The 24,718-nt window shown below is 55.4% G+C and overlaps 1 protein-coding gene across 1 annotated transcript in view; it reads left to right on the top strand.

Moving 5' to 3' along the window:
- The window catches only part of CDC42BPB (CDC42 binding protein kinase beta), a 101,774-nt gene that overhangs the window by 66,577 nt on the left and 10,479 nt on the right, over positions 1–24,718 (top strand). The window contains exons 12-30 of the mRNA XM_039251183.1: positions 324–457; positions 1,735–1,977; positions 3,624–3,734; positions 5,041–5,285; positions 5,391–5,496; positions 5,856–5,980; positions 6,352–6,457; positions 8,335–8,483; positions 9,799–9,893; positions 12,308–12,387; positions 15,586–15,675; positions 16,041–16,118; positions 17,325–17,430; positions 17,994–18,130; positions 18,702–18,841; positions 19,893–19,974; positions 21,392–21,608; positions 21,751–21,813; positions 22,776–23,372. Of these exons, the coding sequence (XP_039107114.1) occupies positions 324–457; positions 1,735–1,977; positions 3,624–3,734; positions 5,041–5,285; positions 5,391–5,496; positions 5,856–5,980; positions 6,352–6,457; positions 8,335–8,483; positions 9,799–9,893; positions 12,308–12,387; positions 15,586–15,675; positions 16,041–16,118; positions 17,325–17,430; positions 17,994–18,130; positions 18,702–18,841; positions 19,893–19,974; positions 21,392–21,608; positions 21,751–21,813; positions 22,776–23,372 (2,904 nt within the window). The remainder of the gene's footprint in view (positions 1–323; positions 458–1,734; positions 1,978–3,623; positions 3,735–5,040; positions 5,286–5,390; positions 5,497–5,855; positions 5,981–6,351; positions 6,458–8,334; positions 8,484–9,798; positions 9,894–12,307; positions 12,388–15,585; positions 15,676–16,040; positions 16,119–17,324; positions 17,431–17,993; positions 18,131–18,701; positions 18,842–19,892; positions 19,975–21,391; positions 21,609–21,750; positions 21,814–22,775; positions 23,373–24,718) is intronic.

Genomic DNA, 24,718 nt, shown 5'->3' with positions numbered 1-24,718 from the left:
ATTCAAATCACTTTTGAGTTCTAATCCTCAGTCAGCCCTCCATTCCCTGCCTGGAACCCCAGCGTCCTGGTGCCGAAAGGGGCCCCGAGTGAGCCCATGACTGAGCCTTCCTGCGTGCCTCAGGCTTGCCCTGTGCTTGCTCACGTGGTCCCCAGGGGAGCAATCAGTCCACGCGCGTGGCTGCATGTGTGACCCTTCAATGTGTGAGAAAGCAAGGAAGTTTCTGAATGAGAAAGCGAGGAATTTTTAATCCACTGTCAGGAAGTCAGCTGACATGAAGTTTTGCCTGTAAGGGAACATTGTTTATTTTCTCTTCTGCTCAGATTCAAACAGGCTCGAGCGACAGCTGGAGGACACGGTGGCCCTTCGCCAGGAGCATGCAGACTCCACGCAGCGGCTGAAAGGCCTGGAGAAGCAGTACCGCGTGGCGCGGCAGGAAAAGGAGGATTTCCACAAGGTAGCCCCGGGGGCGATTTCACGTGAGAGAGGCTTTAGCGATTCCGCAGGTTGTGAGCCTGAAGTCGTGCGGGGTCTGCAGCCCTCCTCCGGCCCCTCGTCTGTGTCCTGGGCTGTACGGCCTGCAGCCCGCGAGGTCGCGCCGTGCCGCAGCCCGCGCAGCCCGCGAGGTGCCTGGCTGGGAAGCACACTGCCGCAGTGCTGGTCACCGTGTCGGCCTCGCCACAGGCCTGCCGGGTGGGCTGGCGACAAGGACCCGGCAGTGCCGAGGGCCTGAGGGTCCCTGCATCCCCGCGCCCACAGCAGCTGACCCAGCTGGGGTCACACACTGGTATCCAGCGCCAGGGTCCTCCCCCTTCTTCCAGCAGGGCTCTTCCGTACAACAGGGCATCGCGGAAGAGACCGTTTGTTAAAATTTGGCTGATTCCCCCCAAACTCCTTTATAAATTTGATTTTCAGTAAAATACACCAGACTGTGTGTTCAGACAGCAATATATTCATACCAGGACTGTGTTTTCTGAAGGATATTCACTTACACGCAGAAGTCCTTAAGCCTGCAGTGTGCAATGTGTTCTCAAACGTGCAGGATTTCAAGCCCAGATTGTCCAGTCTGTCGTGGTGTCATAATCACGGCATGTGGTCGAGAAGTGCACGCGGGGCAGGAGACTCCGCGGGGCTCTAGGCACAGCAGCGCACTGTGGAGCCCCTCCCCCACTCAGGTGCTGCCACCGCAGCTGTGCCGCCGGGTTGTTGAGGAAGTGGCTACGGGGAGGTGAGGCCACCAGTGCAGCCAGAGGGGCCACCGCATCCACACCTCACTCTCGTGAGGGGCTAGCTGTCCAGCAGTTGTTTTCACGTAGTTCTTTACTTCTTAAGCTCTTCGTAATGCGTTCTTTCCTGATTCTGCTTTTTCAATAACTGGATTGGTGACCACATTCATGTTTCATCTACCTGTGTGGCCGTGTGGACGGCATAGGGGAGAGGCCGGAACAGGTGAGCCTGTGAGCAGGCCTTCCGGCTGGCTGGCAGAGCTCGGGCTTCTAGTCACCACATAGTTGAGGGTCTGTCTGGAGTGAGGATGCTTAGCACCTCTGCTCAGGTGGGCTTCCTCCAGGCTGCTCGTCGCTGTGCTGGGGCCGAGCAAAGGGCTTCTTCACAGAGGTGAGCCCTTGGCTCTCGGTTGTGGTCTGTAACCAGCATTTGCCGGGGAGGACTGAGCTTGCAGCTGCCACGTGTCCGCTGAGCAAGCGTAAAACCTCTGTCATTCCTTCTGTTCAGCAACTGGTTGAAGCTTCAGAGCGACTGAAGTCCCAGGCCCGCGAACTCAGAGATGCCCACCAGCAGCGGAGGCTGGCCCTGCAGGAGCTCTCCGAGCTCAACGAGCGCATGGCGGACCTCCGCGCCCAGAAGCAGAAGGCGTCCCGGCAGCTGCGGGACAAAGAGGAGGAGCTGGAGGCGGCCATGCAGAAGGTGGACTCCATGCGCCAGGAAGTCCGCAAATCGGAGAAGTTCAGGAAAGAGGTAGCTTTGTAGCTGTGTCGAGGAGTGTACCGTTTGGACTTTTGTATGATCTTACTGAACCATCTTTGAGAACATGGGCTAAGTACGTAAATTATTTTCAAACAGATACTAAATTTTATAAGAAAGCAAGTAAGTTGACCTGCCAAGTATTTGGTTTCTACTTCTCAGCCCTCAGTATCTATTTGTGAAATTGTTAAAAGACATTTCTTAGGGTATTAATTTTTAAAAATTCCCTTTTAAAGCAAATAGAGGCTATTAATGCCTGACAAATAGAACGTAAACGTGTCAGGATGTGGTTCGCACAGTGCCGCCGAGGCAAATACGAGTCCCACCAGGGGTGGCCGGGAGGTCGACGTGGCTCAGCCTGGTGTCCCCGGGCGGCCCAGTGGGCCTGAAACTTCAGTTTCGGGATCATTTCATGCTCTTAAAACTATTGAGGCCCCCAAAGAGCTTTCGTCTGTGAGGTTACAGTTCCTCGTATTTACCAGGTTAGAGGTTGAAATAGTTTTTTTCAGTTTAACAATAAATCCATTTCACGTTAACGTGACTGATAATTATTTATGAAAAATAACTAGTAGAAAAGTGGAATTTTTACATTTCTGGGCTTTTCTTTAAATTTTTTTTTTAAAATGTTTTATTTATTTCTAGGAGAGAGAGAGACAGACCGCGTGAGCAGGGGAGGGTCAGAGAGAGAGGGAGTCACAGACTGAAACAGGCTCCAGGCTCTGAGCTGGCAGTCAGCACAGAGCCCGACGCGGGGCTCGAACCCACGAACCGCGAGATCATGACGTGAGCGAAAGTCGGACGCTTAACCGACTGAGCCACCCAGGCGCCCCTGGGCTTTTCTTTAATAACTGGCTTGACAAACCCATACGTCGTCTTCCTCGTTTCTGCATTTGGTCTGTTGTGTTCCATTGTTGCTGATAAAGTATTTGAAGAAAACCCAGATAATTAGAAAAAGAAAGGCCTTTTTTTAGAAAGGGCCTCAGGACCCCACTTTGAGAACCAACCGCCCTAGATACTCCAAATGCTGTTCCATTAATGAGTGTCCCATCTTAGCAGTCCTTAGGACTGAACTCTGTTAAAATTTGCTTGGTAAAAAACCTAGAAGTACATGCTCTTTGTCAGTTGGTCTCAGAACACCTATTTGTTTTCTTTTCCGTTAATTTTGCAACCCGGATACACTCGTAGTTGTAGCGGCCGTGGAACCCCTAACTAAGCGTTTTCGTCCGCACTCTGGACGGGTCACTGCGGCGTCTGGGATCTGCTTTAAAGTAAAGGGGGAGGGCATTCAGTGAGGCCCGGAGTGCTGGCCGCCGCGCGGGCAGGGGCCCCTTCCGCTGCTCCCCACCTGGACGCGTGCGCAAGACCGTCACCAGCCAGTAGATGAAGCCGTGATCTGTAGACGTCCCCAGTGCCTGTGTCGCCAGCCGGCCTCCTGTCCGGATGCTTACTGCCAAGTTACCAGTTTACGTTAGAGTTTAAGCTTGGTTTATTACCGACCAGCTGTTCAGTTGAGCCTTAAAGTGTATCTGTCAGCCGTTAACTTGGCCTGGGATCGAGGCAGAGGGAAGAGCGACGGGCTCTCAGGGAGCCCCGTGGGCAGGGCTGGCTTCGTGCCGCTGAGCCGTGTACCCTCCTTGCAGCTCGAAGCTCGCCTGGAGGACGCCGTCGCCGAGGCCTCCAGGGAGCGCAAGCTTCGCGAGCACAGCGAGAGCTTCTCCAAGCAAGTGGAGAGTGAGCTTGAAGCCCTCAAGGTAGTGCCTGCGGGAGGCCGGCCTCTCCCCCTCCCTTACTGTGTGGTGGGAGTCCTCCTGCGCGGGGTGGGGGGGCATGTGGGGCAGGGACGGAATGTGGAGAGGCGACACGTCACAAACGTGCTTTTATGACAGTTTTCTTTCCATTCAGAACTGGAGTTCCTTCGCTATTTTCCTTCTATAAAGTGTCAGGCAGTTTCTAGTAAGTCATGGTGAACCTGTTGTATATTCAGTGAGGCCATTCCTGGGAAAGTTCCTTAAAGCCTGTGTCCTGCCACTAAAGTATAAGACAGGCCAGTGGCTCGGGGCCAAGGGCAGCCAGACACCTTGGGGGAGGGGAGCAAGCAAGCGAGCAGAGGTGCCAGGAGCCAGAACGGGGGCGAGGAGCTGGGGAGGGGGCTCCTTGTTAGCCTGGTGTGACCTCAGGGGCTCCAGTCCCCTTTCTGAGCCATGGTTTTCCTCGCCTGTCAGTGGAGATGATGGGCCTGCTCTCTCCCCGGCATGCGCCTCAGACGTGCATGTTTCTCTCCATCGTCCTTGCTGCTGCCCGGGGGCCTAGACTTCGGCCCCTGTGCCTGAGTCTGCTTGTCGCCACCAGTGCTGACAGTCCGCTCTCCCCGTGGCAGCCGGAGCCTGTCCATCCTCAGTGCCCCCCGGCAGCCCCGAGTGATTCTGGCCTTGACCGAGCCCCTCCCAGCGCAGCCCCTTCCTGACCCCCAGCTGCCCTGGCGCCCACTCCTCCGCACAGGGCTCGGCCCCGGCTCGCTGCCATCGCCGTGCCGACGAGCTTCCACCTGGCATGCACTTCGTGTGTCCCGTGCCAGCAGCGCCTTCTCCAGACATCCGCTTGGTGCCACAGCCCCGCACTTGACTGGATTGCCCTGTGTCGGTGCTTGTTTGCTGCTTGGCTGTCAGTCTTTCCCGTCTGCCCCACGAGAGCAGGGACCTCACTGTAACCCTGATACCACAGAGGTGCCCGACACATAGTCAGCTGTCAAAAGAGCGCTGTCGCCTGAATGAACAAACTGTGAGGAGGCTTTGGGGGTCACTCGTGTCAGGGTGTAGACGGAGCTCCTGGGGTCCCAGGCAGGTCTGGGCACGTCCCTTGCGCACGGCAGGTACTGTCAGCCCCTCAGGTCTGCCAGACAGTTGTCAGTAGGACCTAATGACCATGGCCAGGTGTGTCAGGCTCTGTGTCTGCCATCGGTGGGGAGGGTACGGCAGAAGCCATGTGTACGGGTCCCCGCACAGGGTGTGGCTGGTGGGCCGCGTCACTTTATTTACCTTACTTAACCTTTGTCTTCAGATGAAGCAAGGTGGCCGGGGCCCAAGTGCCACCTTAGAACATCAGCAGGAGATTTCCAAGATCAAATCTGAGCTGGAGAAGAAAGTCCTGTTCTATGAGGAGGAGCTGGTCAGGCGCGAGGCCTCCCATGTGCTGGAAGTGAAGAACGTGAAAAAGGAGGTGCATGATTCCGAGAGCCACCAGCTGGCCCTGCAGAAGGAAGTCCTCGTGCTGAAAGACAAATTGGAAAAGTCCAAGCGGGAACGGTAGGTTTCCAGGCGCCCTTCGGCGTTGCCGGCGCGGTCTCGTGCCCGGGCCACCGAGGGCCTGGCCCACGGAGCTCCTGAACCGCCACTCTCGCTCCTGCCCAGGCACACCGAGATGGAGGAAGCAGTAGGCACGATCAGAGAGAAATACGAGCGCGAGAGGGCAATGCTGTTCGAGGAAAACAAGAAGCTGACAGCCGAGAACGAGAGGGTAATCTAGTCCACACTGCTGCTTGGGGCTCTGGTTCTCGATCGTGTCAGTTCTGGGAGCTGGGTGGCTTACACAGCATGCTTCCTGCGTGAAGTAGCACGTTTCCATTGGGTTAAAAGCTGCGGATTTCCTGAAACCTCCCGCTCTCTGTCACTTGTACGCTCAGATTTGGGTTGAAATGTGACTGAAGTTAGGTACGTTCAAAATGTTTGTATCAGAAATGAAGTCTGGAACAAAATCTCACAACGATGAAAGAAAACTTTGAAAATCTTCAAAAGAACATGCAGCTGTAATAATGCTAAGGTCATGTTTAAAGGACACCAAATAACGAGTTGTGTGGTACAATTGTTTAATTTCAGCTTTGTTCCTTTGTGGATAAACTCACAGCTCAGAACAGACAGCTGGAGGACGAGCTACAGGACCTGGCGGCCAAGAAGGAGTCAGTGGCCCACTGGGAGGCTCAGATCGCCGAGATCATCCAGTGGTACGCGCGCCCGCCCCGCTCTTCCCCAGCCCTGCCCCGGGCTCCCTCCACCCGCTGCTGCCCTGAGGCCCCGCACACATCCCGCCGCTTCTCCCTTCTGAGGGCGGCACTCCCGTCCGGTGAGCTGCACGTTGGACTAAGGGTGGAGACCGTGCTCCCCGTCCCTGAAGGTGTGGTCAGGCTCGCACGCCCCCACACGTCTGGTGAGACGGAGGCCGGGCCTCCGCACAGCACAGCGGGGGGACTGGGGCGGCCCTTGCTGGCAGAGCCACTCGTGGGTCATGGGTACCCGTTCCGGCTGATGGGACATTGTGTCGCCTCGTCCCGCGGGGGTTTTCGGCTCCTGTCACCGGGTCTGTATGGTCCTCTAGGGTCAGCGACGAGAAAGATGCCCGAGGTTACCTGCAGGCCCTTGCTTCCAAGATGACCGAAGAGCTCGAGACGCTGAGGAGCTCCAGTCTGGGGTCGAGAGCGCTGGTAGGCTCTGTTCCACGCTGTGCCTTTTTATGGTGATGGGATCCGGCAGCGGCTGGTCTTGAAGACGAGTGCGGAAACTCAGGGCCGGGCGTGTAACTCGGGTGAGGCGGGACTCCGTGTGGCCGGGGAGGAAGGCCGCTGTCTGAACCACAGCGGGGACCACAGCCGCCTCCGACCACATGCACGCAGCCAGCCATTCCCGGGCGCCCGGCTCTGTGGAGGGACCTTGGTTCGAGGGACGGGCTTCTGCCCTCAAGGAGATGGGTTTTGTCCGTTCTCTCACTGCCCGGGTCAGCGGCCCATGTGCCTCAACCGTCTGGAGTTTGGCGCTCCGTCTCCGCCCAGCTCGCTTCTGGGCGCGCCTCCTCGTAACCCTCCTCGTGTTTGCCCTTCTTACAGTGTGTGTGTGTAAGTTACTGTCTGAGGGACAGGTCCTGGTGACAGGAAAGGTGTAGTGGGACAACTTCATTAGCGTTTTAGGTAGAACTTTACCTAGATATTTATCCCACGATTTGCTCGTTTGAAGATACATTCTGTGTCCTTCCTGTTCAAGGACTGACTGGATGAACACACGGTTCCTTTCTGTCCGTAAAGGGTGTTATTCGCTCGTTGATTTTTGAGGAAACTTGTGTAGGCTACGGTCACCTGAAAACTGACTTCTGTCATTCACTGGGTTCATCACAGTCATTGGCGTCTGATAAAGCGCCCATCTCTCCGTCCCTGCAAACCCCTAGTCAGTGCCCTTTTTCTCTTCGTGGATGGAAAACGAAAAATTCCCAACTGTGCGTAGTGAAAGCTTTAAAAAAATGCCTACCAAAGTGGGATCTCCAGGTCCCCTCTGGCCCTCGTGATCGTGGCCGGAGCACGAGGGCATCTGGGTGGGAGATGGGGAGCACGCTGCCACCAGCCGGCTCTGGTCACTGTCGCCGTCCTGCTGCGCACCCCTGCCTTCCTCCTTCCTGCTGCCGCCTCAGCCTCTCACTGTAGGGATGGGTAATTGATGAGTAATGACGTAATTTCTAGGATCGTGAAATAGCAGATGTTTCAAGGTAAAGGGAAAGTAAGATAATGGTGACCTGCACAATATATCTTACGTTTGTAAGGGAGTCTAATGGGCCCAAATAGAAATTACATTCTAGGTTGCATTTTAATCTAAAAAAAAAAAAAAAAAAAAGAGTTTTTTAAGGGTACAGCTCAATCTTAAGATCTCTAATAAAGAAAAAAAGTCATAAAATGTCCAAATTTTATGGACATTGATGGGTCTGATGGACTTTGATGATATCTAACATTATCAAATTAATACTTAATCAACACTTAAATGTGATAATAAAAGTTAAAGATTAGAAAAGTGAATTACTTGTCACCATTTTGTTAAACAAGTACCTTAAAAATAGATTTTTAAAGGGGTACCTGAGTGGCTCGGTTGGGTGTCCAACTCATGTCACGATCTCATGGTTCGTGAGTTTAAGCCCTGCATCGGGCCCTGTGCCGACAGCTCAGAGCCCGGCGCCTGCTTTGGATTCTGGGTCTTTCTCTCTCTGCTCCGTCCCTGCTCCTGCTCTGTCTCTCTCTCTCTGTCTCAAAAATGAATAAACATTAAAAAAAATTAAAACTGGCTCAGTCAGTTAAGCGTCCGACCTCAGCTCAGGTCATGATCTCACAGTTTGTGAGTTCGAGTCCCATGTCGGGTTCTGTGCTGACAGCTCAAGCCTGGAGCCTGTTTCAGATTCTGTCTCCCTTGCTCTCTGCTCTTCCACCGCTTGCACTCTGTCTTTCAAAATAAATAAATGTTAAAGTGTATATATATATATATATATATATATATATATATATATATATATATATATGTATGTATCTTTAAAACTTGTTGTCCCCAGGACCCCCTTTGGAAAGTGCGCCGTAGTCAGAAGCTGGACATGTCCGCGCGGCTAGAACTGCAGTCTGCTCTTGAGGCGGAGATCCGGGCCAAACAGCTTGTTCAAGAGGAGCTGCGGAAAGTCAAAGACGTGAATCTCTCCTTTGAAAGGTACCTGGTACTGTGCCCTGACTCGGTAGGGGTTGCGTGACCTTGGGCACACCCCTGCGCTGTGAGTCAGTCGACTGGAAGGAGCTTAGCGCACTGGAAGGCTTCTGGCCCCAGTAGGCGCCCAGTGAGAATTGATGGGGTGGGTGGCGAATGCCCTGCGCACGCTGGAGGCTGTGCTTCGTGCTCTCAGGACGTAACGAAGCGGTGGGCGCCCGCAGTTTCGAAGTGCCAGTGTCCCTGTGAGAGGCGGGTGCTGGTCTTCCCCGTGCCGGCGACAAGGCACGGCCACACGTCTGAGGGACAGTTCTGGCCTGCTCGTTCGCCCTAGTGCTTGCTCATTCCATCAACTCTGATTTTTCCTTTTAATCTAAAACTCATATTTTAAATACAGCTTGAAGATGGTATGTCTATTTCAAAATCCTTTTCCAACTTCAAACACCATTTTTACACCGCAGAAAATTCAACAAATGTTTGCGAGAGGCCACCATTGGCTTCACATGCTCAGGAGACAGTCATGAACTGTCTCTGTGGAAACCAGGCCACCCCACCTGTAATAGTAGCTGCTGATGTGGAAGGTGGGGTGAGCTCCACCCTGAAGGGGGATGGGGACCTGGATGTCACCAACAGGGTGACTGACAGCCATACCAAGTCACACATCTCCTTAGTTTGGGGCCAAAGAATAATAATAGTAACAGCTACCGTTTACATATGCTCCCTGTAAGCGCTTTATCCCGTTAGTCACGTGCTGTCACGGTGTTTCAGGAGGCCAGCACCCTTGCAGCCCCATTTTACACCGAGCTGCAGAGAGGTCAGCCGGCATCACCCTCTGGTTCAGCATAGAACCCACTCAGCTGCTGGACTGTACCCCTCGCCTTCTGGCCGGATCACCGCAGCCCCCCCCCCGCCCGCCAACCATGTTCAGGCGTGGGTCATGGTCTCGCTGGTGCAGGACGACATTTAGAGGTCCGATGGCTGAGTAACCTGGGTGGTGTCCTCAGAGAGGAAGGGCTTGTCTGGAGGGAGACCGGGAGGGTCAGAGACTCCACGACGGCCTCGAGATGCACCTTCATCACCCATGACGTTTCAGTCCACCTCTGTCTGTAATTCCAAAATACCTGTGCCCTCGGTAACGTGCCCAGTAGGCTCGCCCATGCCATGAACGGGTTCGTGTTTCTGGTCAGCAGCGGGAGCTGCCGTGTTCTGGCACTTTCCCAAGCGCTGGAGATGAACCATGCCCTCACATTTTGATGCTCACAGATCAGCACGTAGATGGTCTGTTCTCAGTGTACTTAAAGCCTTTTATTTTTTGTTCTAGCAAACTAAAGGATTCCGAAGCCAAAAATAGAGAATTATTAGAAGAAATGGAAATTTTGAAGAAAAAAATGGAAGAAAAATTTAGAGCAGATACTGGTAAATTATAATTTTAAGCTTCTGAATTATTATTTTTTTATAGTTTGTTTATTTTTGAGACCGAGACAGAGTGTGAGCAGGAGAGGGGCAGAGAGAGGGGGAGACACAGAATCCAAAACAGGCTCCAGGCTCTGAGCTGTCAGCACAGAGCCCGACGCAGGGCTTGAACCCACTAACCATGAGATCATGACCTGAGCTGATGTCGGACGCTTAACTGACTGAGCCACCCAGACACCCCTGAATTATTTAAATATAAACTTTTTTTTTCTTAACAACATGGCTCTATTTTAGATTTAATCATTTTTAGTTCTATAAAGAAAGCACTTTTTAACACGATTTCGAAGCCAAAACTCTGAGGCAGGATACGTTCAGAGATGCCTTCCCCGGAGGTAACTGCAGGTTTTGGCTTCTCCTTCCTGCTTCCTCTTGGAAATGCAAAGCAAACACATGTTTACGTGTGGTGACACATCCGTGTCCCCTGATGCCACGAGGCAGCTGCTCCGGCCTCCCCGCTCTGTGAGTGGGCAGGGCTGTGGCGTGAGAGGCGGTCTGGGTCCCGACCTGTCCGCTCCGCCCACTGCTGGGGTCTGTGCATCGGCGGTTGGGTGTCCTGTCGCTGCCACGGCAGGTGGTGTAAGCAGTGGCGTATGCTGGGCCGGTCCCTGTTTCTGTGGGGGTATTTTGAGGTAGGTCTGTGGGGGTGGCAGTGCCGGTTAAAGAGCAAGCACACACGCGCTCACGCTGGCCGGTGCGGCTCCTGCCCCAGAGGCCTGTGCACCCTGCGTCTCTGCCCGCGCAGGCGCCCGCCCCTGCCCCACGGCCGCACCCACACGGTATGGCTGCACACGGGACAGGCCAGGAGCATCAGGGCACAGACTGTGTGCGCATCCCTCTTACTACGAGCAAGATGGAGCACGTTTTTTTTTTGTTTGTTTTTTTTTAATGTTTTATTTATTTCTAGAGGAGAGAGGAGACAGCGTGAGCAGGGGAGGGCCAGAGAGAGAGGGAGTCACAGACTGAAACAGGCTCCAGGCTCTGAGCTGGCAGTCAGCACAGAGCCCGATGAGGGGCTCGAACCCACGAACTGAACCGCGAGATCATGACCTAAGCGAAAGTCGGACGCTTCACCGATGAAGCCACCCAGGCGCCCCAAGATGGAGCACGTTTTGTGTGTTTTAAGGGTTTTCTTCCTTCCTTCCTTTTTTCCTTTCTTTTTCTTTCTTTGTTCTTTTTCTTTTTTAATTTTTTTTTTTAATGTTTTATATATTTCTAGGAGAGAGAGAGAGACAGCGTGAGCAGTGGAGGGTCAGAGAGAGAGGGAGTCACAGACTGAAACAGGTTCCAGGCTCTGAGCTGGCAGTCAGCACAGAGCCCGACGTGGGGCTCGAACCCACGAAACACGAGATCATGACCCAAGCGAAAGTCGGACGCTTAACCGACTAAGCTACCCAGGCGCCCCATTCTTTCTTTGTTCTTTAATGTTTATTTGTGAGCAGGGGAGGGGCAGCAAGAGAGAGAGAGAGAAGGAGAGAGAAAGTCCCAAGCAGGCTCTGCTCTGTCAGCACAGAGCCCAGCTCAGGGCTCAGTCCCACAAACCACAAGATAATGACCTGAGATGAAATCAAGAGTCGGATGCTTAACTGCCTGAGCCACCCAGGCTTCCTGAGATTTTCTTACTCTGACTTCTAAGTGTTTGTATCTTTTGCCCATTTTTTAAAATTCACGTTTTAAGTTTTTTCTTCTAGAAGCTTTTTGTACATCAAAGATAGAATATGTAGAGCCTTTTGTTTATGATGAAAGTTGCAGATATTTTTCCCAGTTTGTCTTTTGACATTTTTATTTTGTTTATTTATTTATTTTTTTTTTACCAAGCATGAGGGTTTTTGGGTTGTTGGTTTGTTTTTTGTTTTATTAATTTTTTTTGCATCAAATTTATCTTTTTTTCCCTTTTTTGAGTCATAGGGAAATATTTCCGTGTCCCTTGGAATTTACTCTGATGTGCACTTTGAGGAATGGATCTAGTTTTATCTTTTTCCTGTGGCTAGTTACTTGTCTAATACCAGTTATTGAGAAGTTCCTTTCCCTCCTGATTTTGTTTGTGGCTCTTACCACATGAGATCACCGTGGGCACTTGAGTCTGTGGGTTCTCTGCCCTGTTCATTGTTCACCGGTGGGAACCAGTGGAGTGTGATCAAAGAGGCTTGGATGAATCTGGTTTGGTATGTGGTAGGTCTCCGCCCCCAGTCCCTTTTTTTAAGGATTTCTGAGACGTTTTCCAGTGGAACCGAACTAGAATCATATCAGACTTATCCGTTGGTTTTTGGACAGTTGACATGTTGATGGGGCTAAGCCTTCCCATCGGAGCACAGCCAGTCTCTTAAATTTGCCCTGACTAGTCTGTTTCTTTTTTACAGGACTGAAACTTCCAGATTTTCAGGATTCTATTTTTGAGTATTTCAACACCGCACCTCTTGGACACGATCTGACATTTAGAGTAAGTGGTTATTTTAAAAATTGACAAACAGATTTGTGACGTTAGAGTGGTAGGATGCGCTCTGACCACCGGTGGGCCACGGACACACCAGTAACTTAACACCTGACAGTTTTCCCCATCGTGCTAGCCCATGAGTGACCCTGGGGGGCAGCTGGGTGAGGGGAGACGAAGTGCCGGAAGTACTCCCAGAGACGCTGCCTCAGGCTGAGTGGAAGTTGATCGAGAAAGCGCTCGACATCTTCGGGGAAGAAACAGACACTGGCCTCTGGCTGTGCGGCGAGCATTTCAGGCGGTTTTTAAATACACATTCTCACTGTGCAGCAAATGAGGAATTAGTCACCTTACTGTTTTGGTGACTTCTGTGCAGCTCTACGGTTTGGTCCTCGTGACGAGCAGAAGGGTGGCTGGGAAGAACAGTCCAGACTAGGCACTTGTTGCCGTGCGCCCCCCACTCCCCTGGCTCAGCAGCCAGCACTGGGGGAAGGGCAGCTGCAGGCGGTTACAGTGCTGCTTTCACCTCGTTTCCCGAGACCATAGGGTGGACCCTTGCTAGAACCGTCGAAGAAACCCAGAAAGTGAAAACCGCGAAAGCAACCTTGTTAGCAGGACACTGACGGCATGTCGTCATTTCCACGGATTCTAACCTTTGTTTATAGAAAACGTTAAGCCTGCAGGCAAGCTGAAGGGACAGTGTGGTAAACACATGCGGTCTCTCCCCCGGCACTTTGTCTGTCTCCGCACACGCAGGCTCCGCCCTAACGCTCCAGGGCTTATTTCCCAAGATGGAGGAGTCGTCCTCACACAGCCGTAATGTCACAGTCCCGCACAGGACCTCTGCACCGATGCGGTAGTGGAGCGCACATTTACATGTCCCTTGCTGCCCCCGAGTGCACTTTACGGCTGGTTTGCCTGCCCGGCCAGAGTCACAAGTCAGAGCTCACAAGCCGCACAAGTCACGTTTAGTCCTTGCCCTGGAACAGTGCCCCAGTTTCCCCCCCGCCCCCTGCCTGTTAGAAGGTTGGTCTTTCTGTGGTGTCCGTATCGGTGTTTCCATCAAGTGTCCTGTGCCTTGGCTCTGTCTGATGGGGGACTCGATGCAGGGGGACACGTTGGCAGGGGCGCTGCCCCGGGGGCGTGTACTTTGTGTGTGTGTGTGTGTGTGTGTGTGTGTGTGTGTGTGTGTGTGTGTGTAGGAGTGATGTCGTGTCGTCATTGGGGGCGGGTGTCTGCCCCGCCCCGCCCCTTGGTAAGCACCACGCGGTTGGGACGCCTGCCGGATGTCTGTGGGGGAGGACCCAGCAGCCCCGCGCCCGCGGGAGGGTGAAGGCCCAGCAGGTGCGGAGCACCGGTCCTCACGGAGCCAAGCCGGTCTGTGTTGGCCCTGCCACTGTGGCTCACACCTGTTGAGTTCACCTCTCAGAACGGTTTCTCGCCACATTGGCGCCGCCCGTCTTCTCCCCAAAGTCCTCAGTTTTAAGAAGTAAACAGGTTCACCCGTCCGCACACACCAGTTCTTTCGGAAACCTGCTTCGGAAGCCCCCCGCCTCTCCCACCACTGGAGCGCCCGACGGCTGTTGTGCACGGGATGGAGGCCGCAGGGCTCCTCCAGACTTAGAGCGAGAGCAGCGGTCCCTGGGGCAGGTGGCTTCAGTGGGACTCAGTGCCGCTGTAGACGGCCAGTTGAGGGGTTTTGTCACGGAGCTGGGCGGGGTGGGGGGGCATCATCTTGGCACGATACCCAGGCAGCCAGCACCCCTGGCGTCTGCGCGTGTGGTCTCAGTCCCTCCTGACCTCTGTGTAGCAAGGACATTAATTGATAGAAAAAAATCCTTGGTCAGAGTCTGGGTTTGTCAGGTGTTTCCAGACCTGAGAATCATCTTTTAGAAGCTTCTACCCTGCTTTCTCCCCGTTAAACACATTAAATATTAGAATGTTTGGCTGCAGTGGTCGAATCTGTGTATTTTTATTCAGGTTTTCATTGGTTGGGCAGTGACAGTGTTTATTCCTCCCCTTCTGTCACAATCAAGGACTCTGCCCGCCCACCTTCTCTGTTAGCCTCCTGGGAGGAGCACACTGCTGCCCATGCCGGCCCCCCATGCCCTCCCCCTGTCCCTGGCTGCGCCCCTGGCAGCCCTGAGTCCTGGACGGCTCCTCGCACTTGATTCTCATCCTTGGAGCAACCAACCAAATGAAAGTAGCCAGGCTGTTACAGGGCTAACTTCAGTTACTTAATATTCTTTTGCTCTTCATTTATGAGAGATGAAACTCTAATCCATGTAACATACCTTATTTATGGGAGAAATTTGCTTACTCTTGTAGTTTTGATAATTAGCTAATTGACAGAGCATTTCCCTTGTGAAATTAATAAATTCACATACTGCGGTGTTTACGTGCAGGGGCTGCCTTCCCAGCTGAATCCAGCGCCTTGTACAGGATCCTCGTTAATTATGACTTTTGGAAATTGTTTCTGATTTGCTTCATTGGGATTTCAGTGCGGAACACAGAGTAGCAGCTGTAGACCGTCCCATAGGAACTGAGCCCAGCACTTCTGCATCCCAGCACCCACCCTCACTGCGCACACACGTACTTTACGTGTGTCTGTTTCAGTAGGAATAGCCTTTCATCAGGAAATAAGAACACCCACAATGAGGTCATTTTTAAGTGGTTTTAGAATGAACTTCAAGTTAGACTCAAAGCTTTAGCTTCAATTTCAAACTGAAATCTGGGAATCTTGAGTTCTTAGAACAAAACGTTGCTTCCCTGTGTCATAAAACTTTCAGGGAAATTCTTACTTCTGGTCATAGGTCCACAGACCCCTAGTGATATGAGAATTTTTTCTTGATCCCTGAAATGAGGTCAAAAAGCGTTTGGCTCCTTTATTTTAACAATACCAGGTACAGAGGAAATCATTTCCACATGAGAACAGTGGGTCAGCGGCGTCCAGTCTGTGCCCCTCACACGGGGCGGTGGGGAGAATGTCAGGGCTCTGGCTGGAGGGTGAGGCGTGGGCTTCTAGCCTCCGGTAGCAGCTGTGACTTGGCAGACCCCTCAGTCATCACTCTGGTCTTAGAATGCCATGGGCAGTGGAGTCCGGGGACGTGAGTGAGGTGGGGTCACTCAACACAAACCGTGGGATCGGAGTCCGACCTCTGCAGAAGGTCTCTCCTTCCCACTGTTTCTTTGCCTTTATTTTCACAGAGCAGCTCGGCTGGGGAGCAGGAAACACAAGCCCCGAAGCCTGAAGTGTCCCCATCGGTTTCTGTGGCCGCAGGCACAGAACAGCAAGAAGTAAGCAGTGTCCTCCTGTGCCACCCCGTGAGCCTTTGGGACCCGCCCCCCCCACCCATGTGCCGCATGCTGTCCTCGGTGAACAGAGGCTGCGCTGATGCCACGGTGCCCCCACCCCCCGGCCCTGCCTCACACCTCACAGCAGAGTCCCCTCGCCAGCTGCTGGGCCTGACGTGTGTCTCAGAATGACTGGCCGTGCGTCAGCTGCGTGAGCGGGGTGCGGACAGATGTCCCCACAATGTAGCGGATTAAAAATGCAGTTCATTATTAATCAGTTCTAGAGAGAAATGAATCGCAAGCAGGGTCTGACCTGTTAGAGCAGTACCGAGCTAAGAGGATGCTAACCTGTCCCTGCTTGTCTCCAGGACATGGCTCGGGCCCCGCAGAGGCCGCCCACCGTGCCGCCGTCCACCACGCAGGCCCTCGCTCTGGCTGGACCAAAGGTAGGGGCCTTGGTTTTTACCTGTGCCACCACCTCCGCTTTAGAAGGTGACAGTGTGATTGAGATAGGCCTGCTGGGTTTGGATACACGGTAAGATCCCTGTGTCCTGTTAATGATTTGTTGCAAACCGTGTGTGGCCCAGGAAGTGTCCGGACCCTGTGTTTCCTTGATTAAACCAGGGACACGTTGTCACATTCTAATTGGGAAATTTCAGAGCTTCTCTCGTCTTTCTTCTTTTTCTGGATCCTCTTCCCTTCTCATCCACCGTGTTCCTTCTTCAAACTTACTTCCACTTACCTGTCTGCACTTCGCACAGTCGAGAACCCCGTGGCTCGTGGGAAGGGGCCCCCCAGAGTAAGGGGACCGCACCGGATGTGCACTTTTCTTACATCTGGGAGCCGTGTGCCAGCTCTGAAGGTCCAGTCCTGACCCCACGGCTCTGGTTGCAACGAGGCCCTGCGTTTCCAGGCTTAGCGTTTGGCTTTACACATTTAGGTGCTTTTTGTTTTCCTTTTAATGCAGATGTGGCCTCAGCCATAGGCAGCCGTGCCAGCTAGAGACCTGACTGGTTTCGCTCGGCTTCGGGCTTAGACTCCGGCAGAGTCGGGGCCCAGGTGGACTGCTCTCTGCATTTTGTGTCACTCCTCCCTGCTTCCTACAATTGGTCCTGTGGTATTTGTGTCCCGAGTATGATGCGTTTGTTTTGCTGTGTCAGGGCTGTGTGGACCTGCTGACCTTTGTGTCTGTGGCTTGCTCCTCTGCCCTGCCTGACTCTCCACCCCCTGGGGACTGTGTTCTGGCGTCTGTCCGCGGTGGGTCTGTCCAGGCCTTTGCTCTCTGCAACAGGGCTGCCATTCATTTCTTGCTTGTCTTTTGGTCTCACGTGCAAGGGCGGCTGTGGGCGGCAGCCCGCCCCAAGACGTGGCCTGTGGGCAGTCCCCAGGGACCCCGGAGCGGTGGCGGCTATGGCGGCCCGACCCCCTCCGCTGTTGTCCTGGGGAGACCAGAGCTCACCAAAGGAAGCGTGTTGACTTATTTTAGGCTCCAGCTCTGGAGGGGGGTGTTAAGCCCTCCTCTCTGGTTAGCACATCTCAAAGTGAAACTGCACCTTTTCAACCTTTCAAGGCCATGACCAAGTTTGTAGATTTGACCCCAGACGGTCTCTGCTCAGAGCCTGGGTCTTACCTTCCCAATATTCTTCCTCCAGCCAAAAGCTCACCAGTTCAGCATCAAGTCTTTCTCCAGCCCCACGCAGTGCAGCCACTGCACCTCCCTGATGGTGGGGCTGATCCGCCAGGGCTACGCTTGCGAGGGTGAGTGTGGGCCCCACGTCCCGAGGCCGGGGGCGGGGGTGGCATCCCCGGAGGGAGGAAGCAGGACTTTAAGCTCCTCATTAGGATAAACCAGTATCTATGCCTCCTTTGTGCTGCGCTCCCCCCGGGGCCGGTGCTGCACTCGCATTTGGCAGCAAGACCAGTTCAGAGCGATGTGATCACAGGCGAGTAGCCCCCCGAAGTCACACAGGCGGCAGCAGCCAGTCCAGCTTTGTGTTCTCCCTGGTAGCCGAGGCCTTTCCTTTTGTTGCCTTTTGATCAGCTGCCAGGACACCTGTGTGTCCTTGAAGCCATTGCCCTGTCACATGCCTGTGGCAGCGAGGCGCCAGCCCTCCTTCCCCACAAGGGCCCCCAGCTTGCCGGAGAGCTGCTTGGGGCCAGAGTCCCAGGGCTTTGTGGGACCTGTGCGTGCTGGCTGCGCTGGCTGTCTGGATCATTCCCGCGACTGTGTGGGTCGGGGGGTGTTTATTACCCAGCCTCGTCCCGCGCCGGAGGAGTCGGGCTCTGACGGCCGTGCCGCCCCCCCCCCCCCACTTTCCTAGTGTGCTCCTTCGCCTGCCATGTGGCCTGCAGAGACAGCGCCCCCCAGGTGTGCCCCATCCCTCCTGAGCAGTCCAAGCGGCCTCTCGGCGTGGATGTGCAGAGAGGCATTGGGACGGCCTACAAGGGCTACGTCAAGGTAGGCCTCCTGGAGATGGGGCAGGGGAGGAGCTGTTTACTCCCTCATGACACACGGTCCCACCCGCTCCTCCCAAAGGCTGTCCTTAGTTGTTTTGTGAAGTGACCTTTGCACCGCTTGGGAGGCCTCCCCTCCTGGGGCAGTAGGGCACTGGGGCCTGGGTTCTGAGGATCTCACAGAAACACCTCAGTTTGCTGGGGCCCCTTGTCCCCCCTTCTGGCTGCGCACTTAAACACAGGGTTCCCTAGCCCGGCGCTGCCTGTGTCTGCACAGCCTCTGAGCCACAGCGTCCGGCATCCTCCGTGCGTGCTCCGCGTGTGCTCTGCGTGTGCTCCGAACACGCCTGTTTGCTGACTCTACCACCTCGGCCCCTGCACCACCCTGTACCACGTGTAGATCCCTCCCCAGTAGTGCCCAGACCCCGCTCTGGCACCGGCCTGGGATGGTGTGAAGGGGCCGTCCCCGGAGAGCAGGCCAGCCGCACGGCAGATGCAGGGTCGCACGGGCAGGCCATCCCCCGGGGCCGGGGCCCCCACCATGTGCAGCGGAGTGTGGTCACTGTTACCCGCAGGTCCCAAAGCCCACCGGGGTGAAGAAGGGATGGCAGCGGGCTTACGCGGTAGTCTGTGACTGCAAGCTCTTTCTGTACGACCTTCCGGAAGGAAAATCCACCCAGCCTGGCGTCGTCGCCAGCCAGGTCCTGGACCTCAGGTGTGTGTTCTGTGCGGTCTGTCCTATTCTGCGAGTTCCAACTTCTCTTGGTTGGTGATCTCGAATCTCATTTGTACTTTCACGTCCTTGCTCCACGTATGGCACGCAGTGTGTGTGCTGTACCAGCCTGGGTCTTCCTGCACGCGACGATTTGCCAGGTGGGCACTTATACCACATAAAACAACGTGTCCCAAGAACAGGTAGAAAATATCCCAGAAGCACATGGCACAGCCTCACAGCCTGAGGCGTCAGGACCTGAACGTACTCTCTGTGCCAGAGTCTGGAGCCCTGGGTGCCGCCACGTGCCTCCGCTGCCCGCCCTCGTGGCACATGCCTTCCTGGCCTCAGGCCCCGGGAGATGGCAGAGCATCCTGCCTCCTCCCGGCTTCTCTTGGGGTTCGTGTAAACGGGGTAGAGGGATGAGGCAGTCGGCATGAGGGGTGCGCTCAGCCCAGGGCCCCGCGTCCTCTCTTCCCATTGGCAGCCACCCAGCACTGGTGCTTGGGGAACAGTGGGCCGCGGTGGGCACCCTGAAGCTTCAGGGACAGAAGTCTAGCGGAGTCACCTCTGCAGCGGCCCCCACTGCACACCCTCAGGTGATCCTGCTTGTCTGTCCCTGGGCTCGGGTGGCCCAGCCTGGCGGCCCAGGAACGTGGCGGCGTTAGATGTGGAGCCCAGGACTTAGAAGGGATCGGACACGGGGCTCCCACAGTCATTTTGGCGCACTGCACCCCCTTCCTTAGAGTCCCTCACCAAGTGGCCACCTGATGTAGCCGAGTACAGGCCAGTTCAGCAATGTGTGTGACTGGAGGTATCTGACACAGACTAGAACCGTGCGACTCCAGGAAGGAGCTTCTGTTCTCACGCGTCCCTAGCCACTGAAACACGTGCAGGGTCCTTGAGTCACTTGTTGGCTTTGTCAGCATGTTTCATCACCTGGGTGGAGGCCAGGGGCCCATTTCACGTTCTGCATCCTTTCTCGTAACTGGGGCAGAGGACCCGCCTGCATGCACGTTCTTTCTGACCTTCTGGGTGTTCTGTTCCTTACCAGAGACGAGGAGTTCTCGGTGAGCTCTGTCCTGGCCTCAGATGTCATACACGCTTCACGCCGAGACGTCCCGTGTATATTCAGGGTATGCTCCCCTCCGGGTCCTTGAGATGCTTTGCTCTTCCTAGTCCAGAAATCACGTGGTTAAAAGAACACGGCTCTTTCTCGCAGCGTTTTGTTGCGCCGTAGCAAAGGGCTGATCCAGAGGGGGCCTCCTCTCCCTCCACTGCCTGTCTTGCTCAGAGGCCTTCCCTCGCTTTGAGGTCCCTCCTTCCCAGGGCCCCATCTCCCCCACGTCACTGGCACGGCCTTCCATCCTGCACCCCAGCCTGTGTGTGTGTGAGTCTGTGACTCCAGTCACAACGTGCCTGGTGCTGGAAGCCACCGCGTCGCCCTTTACAGATGCGATGTGCCGCCACTGCTTCCCTTCTGGTCATTACCTGGAGCGAAACAGGAAGAAGTCAGTAGATGTTTCTCAGCATTGTTGGCTGAGATGGAGAGCACCCCACGCCCCCGAGTTCATGTTAGATGGTGCAGTGTCAGGAAGCTTCTGAGAGATTGTGGGTTGGAGAAAGAGTCTCCCCAGCCTGTCCGTTGGGGTGTTTTTTTTAATATATATTTTTTAATTCTTTATTTCTGAGAGAGAGAGAGAGACAGCATGAGCAGGGGAGGGGCAGAGAGAGAGGGAGATACAGAATCTGAAACAGGCTCTAGGCTCCGAGCTGGCTGTCAGCACAGAGCCTGACGCGGGGCTCGAACCCACAAACCACGAGATCATGACCTGAGCCGATGTCAGACGCTTAACCGACTGAGCCACCCAGGCGCCCCGGGAATTTTTTTTTTAAGTTTGTTTATTTTGAAAGAGACTGAGACACCATGGTGGGGGCAGGGCAGAGGGAAAGGGAGACACAGAATTCAAAGCAGGCTCCAGGTTCCGAGCTGTCAGCACACAGCCCGTCGTGGGGCTTGAACTTGTAAAACTGCAAGATTATGACCTGAGTTGCAGTCAGATGCTCGACCGACTGAGTCACCTAGGTGTCCCAAGAAATCAGTTAAAAATTTTTTTTTAACATTTATTTTTGAGAGACAGATTGTGAGCAGGGGCAGGGCAGAGAGAGGGGGAGGCACAGAATCCGAGGCAGCTCCAGGCTCCGAGCTGTCAGCACAGAGCCCGACGCGGGGCTCGAACCCACGAACCATGAGATCATGACCTGAGCCAGAGTCAGATGCTTAATGGACTGAGCCACCCGGGCGCCCCAAGAAATCACTATGTTACAGTGCCGGCAAGGGTGGAGTTAACTAAAATCTGCCGTTGTTGGGGGGGGTGCGGCACAGGCTGCCTGTTTACCACTGTGTCCCCCCCCCCCCGCGGCCGCCCCAGTCACGGCGCTGGGAGGCGTGCCCTCCTGTCCCCAGCTGCGGTGCGAGGTGGTGGCCAGGCTGGGGCGTGTGTCTGCCATGCTTTGGTTGTCTTACAGCTCTTCTCTCTGTTTGTCATGAAGGTGACAGCCTCTCTCTTAGGGACACCTTCTAAGACCAGCTCACTGCTCATTCTGACAGAAAATGAGAACGAAAAGAGGAAGTGGGTGGGGATTCTGGAAGGGCTGCAGTCGATCCTGCACAAGAACCGCCTGAGGAACCAGGTCGTGCACGTCCCGCAGGAGGCCTACGACCGCACGCTGCCGCTCATCAAGGCCGTCCTGAGTGCCGCCGTCGTGGGTGCGTGCCCGCGGGGGGCGCCCGCACGCGGAGGCCGCAGCCGTGCTGTCCGGTCGGCTGTGGTTCCTGCACCTGCCGAGAGGCGGATGACGCGCCTGTAGCACTGACCTCCTTTGTGTTCTTGCCTCTCCTGCCTTGACAGATGGGGACAGGATTGTGGTCGGCCTGGAAGAAGGGCTCTACGTCATAGAGGTGACCCGTGATGGTGAGTCCTGGGCTCGCGGGAGCGGGATGTGTGGCAGGGGCTGGGACGCGCTCGGTGACGTGGGAAGCACGCAGAGGGAGGGAAGGGCAGGCAGCGAAGAGTGATTTGCAGCACAGACGACAGACATTGATAGACGTGTGTGGCACGCCTGCCGCTGTCCCCGAGCGTGGCGTGCAGTGGGACGCAGACACCCGCCCCGTGGACCCTCACAGAGCCCATGCAGGAACGGACTGCGTGGCAGCTAGGGGGCAGGGGTGCTTCCTAGAAGGAGGACCATTCCCCGAATCCCTCCGTGTGCTGAGGCCTGACGGAAACTTCCCTTCTGTCGCTTCTGATTCTGACATTTCATTCTCCCTGGCAGGAAAACACAGAGTATCTCATGTCTCCCCCTCTTCGCTGCCCTGTGTCCGGGGACAGAAATGCAAGGAGCCCGGCACTGGCCTGGGCCCTGCTGGCTTCTCCCAGAAACGAGGGGCTGCTCCGGGGTGGGCTGTGCTCCCTTCCTGCCGAGCTCAGGGCCAACGCGCGTCACCTCTGGGGTGGCTGCTGCCGCAGGCCTGCCTGGGGCTGTCGGTCCCTCAGGACCCAGACCCGGGGCTTTGCTCAGAGAGCCCTTAGTGCAGGCCCTGCATCCAACATCCCCAGGATTGGGGGCCCTGTGAGGTGGGGGGAGGGCACAGGGAGGTTGGAGGCAGGTCTTTGTCGCCTAAATGCAACAACCCCCAAGGGCTCTCGGCCTCAGGGATGAGCTGGAAGGACGGCCGGGCCGAGGCCCCGGGGGAGGGGTCTTAGAAGGGGGCCGCTGGGGGCCGCTGAAGGAGGGCGCTCTCCGGTGTCTACAGGCTGTTGGGGGGGGGAGCAGCATGTTCTAGAGTGCGTTGGGCCGTTCCCTCCACGCGGGCTGCGGGAAGGGAGCAGACACCCTTGTGCCGCTCTGAGAGCCCGACGTTGCGCTCCCGCAGTGATCGTCCGTGTTGCTGACTATAAGAAAGTGTACCAGATCGAGCTCGCTCCCAAAGAGAAAATCGCCGTCCTCCTCTGCGGCCGGAACCACCACGTCCATCTCTGCCCGTGGTCTGCCTTCGATGGGGCGGAAAGCAACGTCGACATCAAGCTTCCGGAAACAAAAGGCTGCCAGCTCATCGCAACTGCAACGCTGAAGAAGAGCTCTTCCACCTGCCTGTTTGCAGCCGTGAAGCGGCTGGTCCTTTGCTACGAGGTCCAGAGAACTAGGCCTTTCCACAGGAAGTTCAATGAGATGGTGGCCCCCGGCCCTGTGCAGTGGATGGCCGCGATCAAAGACAAGCTCTGTGTGGGCTACCCTTCTGGGTTCTGTGTGCTGAGCCCCCAGGGGGACGGGCAGGCTCTGACCCTGGTAAATCCCAGTGACCCCTCGCTCACGTTCCTCTCACAGCAGTCTTTTGATGCCCTTTGTGCTGTGGAGCTCAAAAGCGAGGAGTACCTGCTTTGCTTCAGCCACATGGGACTGTACGTGGACCCGCAAGGCCGGAGGTCACGCATGCAGGAGCTCATGTGGCCTGCGGCGCCTGTTGCCTGTAGTATGTATATGTTTTCTGTTGCCATATCCCTGTTGCCGCTTCTCACATCGACAGTGAGCACGTGTTCTGTTCTGCTTTGGTTTGTGTCCCGGTTCCCTTAACTGAGCAGGCAGAGTGGCGCCTGAGAGGTGGGCGCCACCATTTCTCCAGGAGAAGGTGTGGTCTCAGACCGGCGCGGGCGGGCTTCCTGCTCAAGCCAGCCTCCCGCCCGCAGTGCCTCTCTGTCCCGGAGCGCCGGGGGCCTCGCAGGGGCCCCTCAGCCGGAGAACCCCGATGGGGCTGGTTTGTGAATCCACACGGTAATAGAAACAAGCGGAAGGTTTCTGGTAGCCAGAAAGATCTCAGCTCCGGTGTCCAGTAAAGCTCCCGGAAGGACATTTTCCGGAAGTGCGAGGAGCTGCCTTCCTGTGTTTGCCCAGTTTAGTGGCTTTCTGGGGAACGCAGTCCCAGGACACGAGTCATTGAGGCCTGAGCTGGTGGGCAAGGGCGTGGAGTCGGTTCAGGGCCCACACCCCCCCGGCCCACCGTCTGGTCGCTCGGGGTGGACTGCGGGCCTCAGATCCCACCTGCTCTGCGTATCCTGGTCATCCCCACAAAGAGACGGCCGCACAAACTAGACTAGATGCCGGGTTCACGCTCAGTTTGAGGGGGTGGGGCCTGAGGTCTTCTTAATTGCCTAAATGGACTAAAAGGACCACCTTTTTTGTGCCTGGTTGCTGGCCTCACCAGGCTGGCGGTGCAGCCAGGGTGCTGGAACAGGACGCCAGGCCCTTGAGGTAACGGATGCGCCAGCCTGTGGCTCTCCGGCCTTGCCGGGTGCTTCCTGACTTGGTCAGTGCTGGCAGCCCAGGGCCAGCAGGAAGGAGGCAAGGCCTGTCGCCGTGACGCTTCTCCAGGCCCCTTCCCTGTTGCACCGTGTCTTCCTCGTGGGAGCCCACGTAGGAGGGCCCCTGAGCCCCGTAGGATCCCTGCCAATCAGTCTTCTCCTTTAGAATCCTGAGGTTGGTTGGTTTTTAATGTTTGTTTGTTTTTGAGAGAGAGACAGAGCATACGCAGGGGAGGGGCAGAGAGAGGGAGACGCAGGCTCCAGGCTCTGAGCTGTCAGCACAGCGCTGGCGCGGGCCTCCAACCCGTGATCCGTGAGATCATGACCTGAGCTGAATTCGGATGCTTAAGCGGCCCAGTCGCCCGGGCTCCCCTAGAATCCCGTTTTGGAACACGTAGAAAGGCCACTGACGTGAAGATTCAGGAATGCTGGCTGTGTGACCGGCAGACACTCGGTGCTCCTGGCTTTTCCCTTTCCAGTTCTCGCTCCACTTTCGTGGCCGCTCTTCTGTCCTGTGTGC

Source organism: Hyaena hyaena, unplaced genomic scaffold (genome assembly GCF_003009895.1).
Source record: "Hyaena hyaena isolate Hyena2069 unplaced genomic scaffold, ASM300989v1 scaffold_386, whole genome shotgun sequence".
In the NCBI taxonomy this organism is placed as follows: Eukaryota; Metazoa; Chordata; class Mammalia; order Carnivora; family Hyaenidae; genus Hyaena; species Hyaena hyaena.
This window is presented reverse-complemented; position numbering and strand designations above follow the sequence as displayed.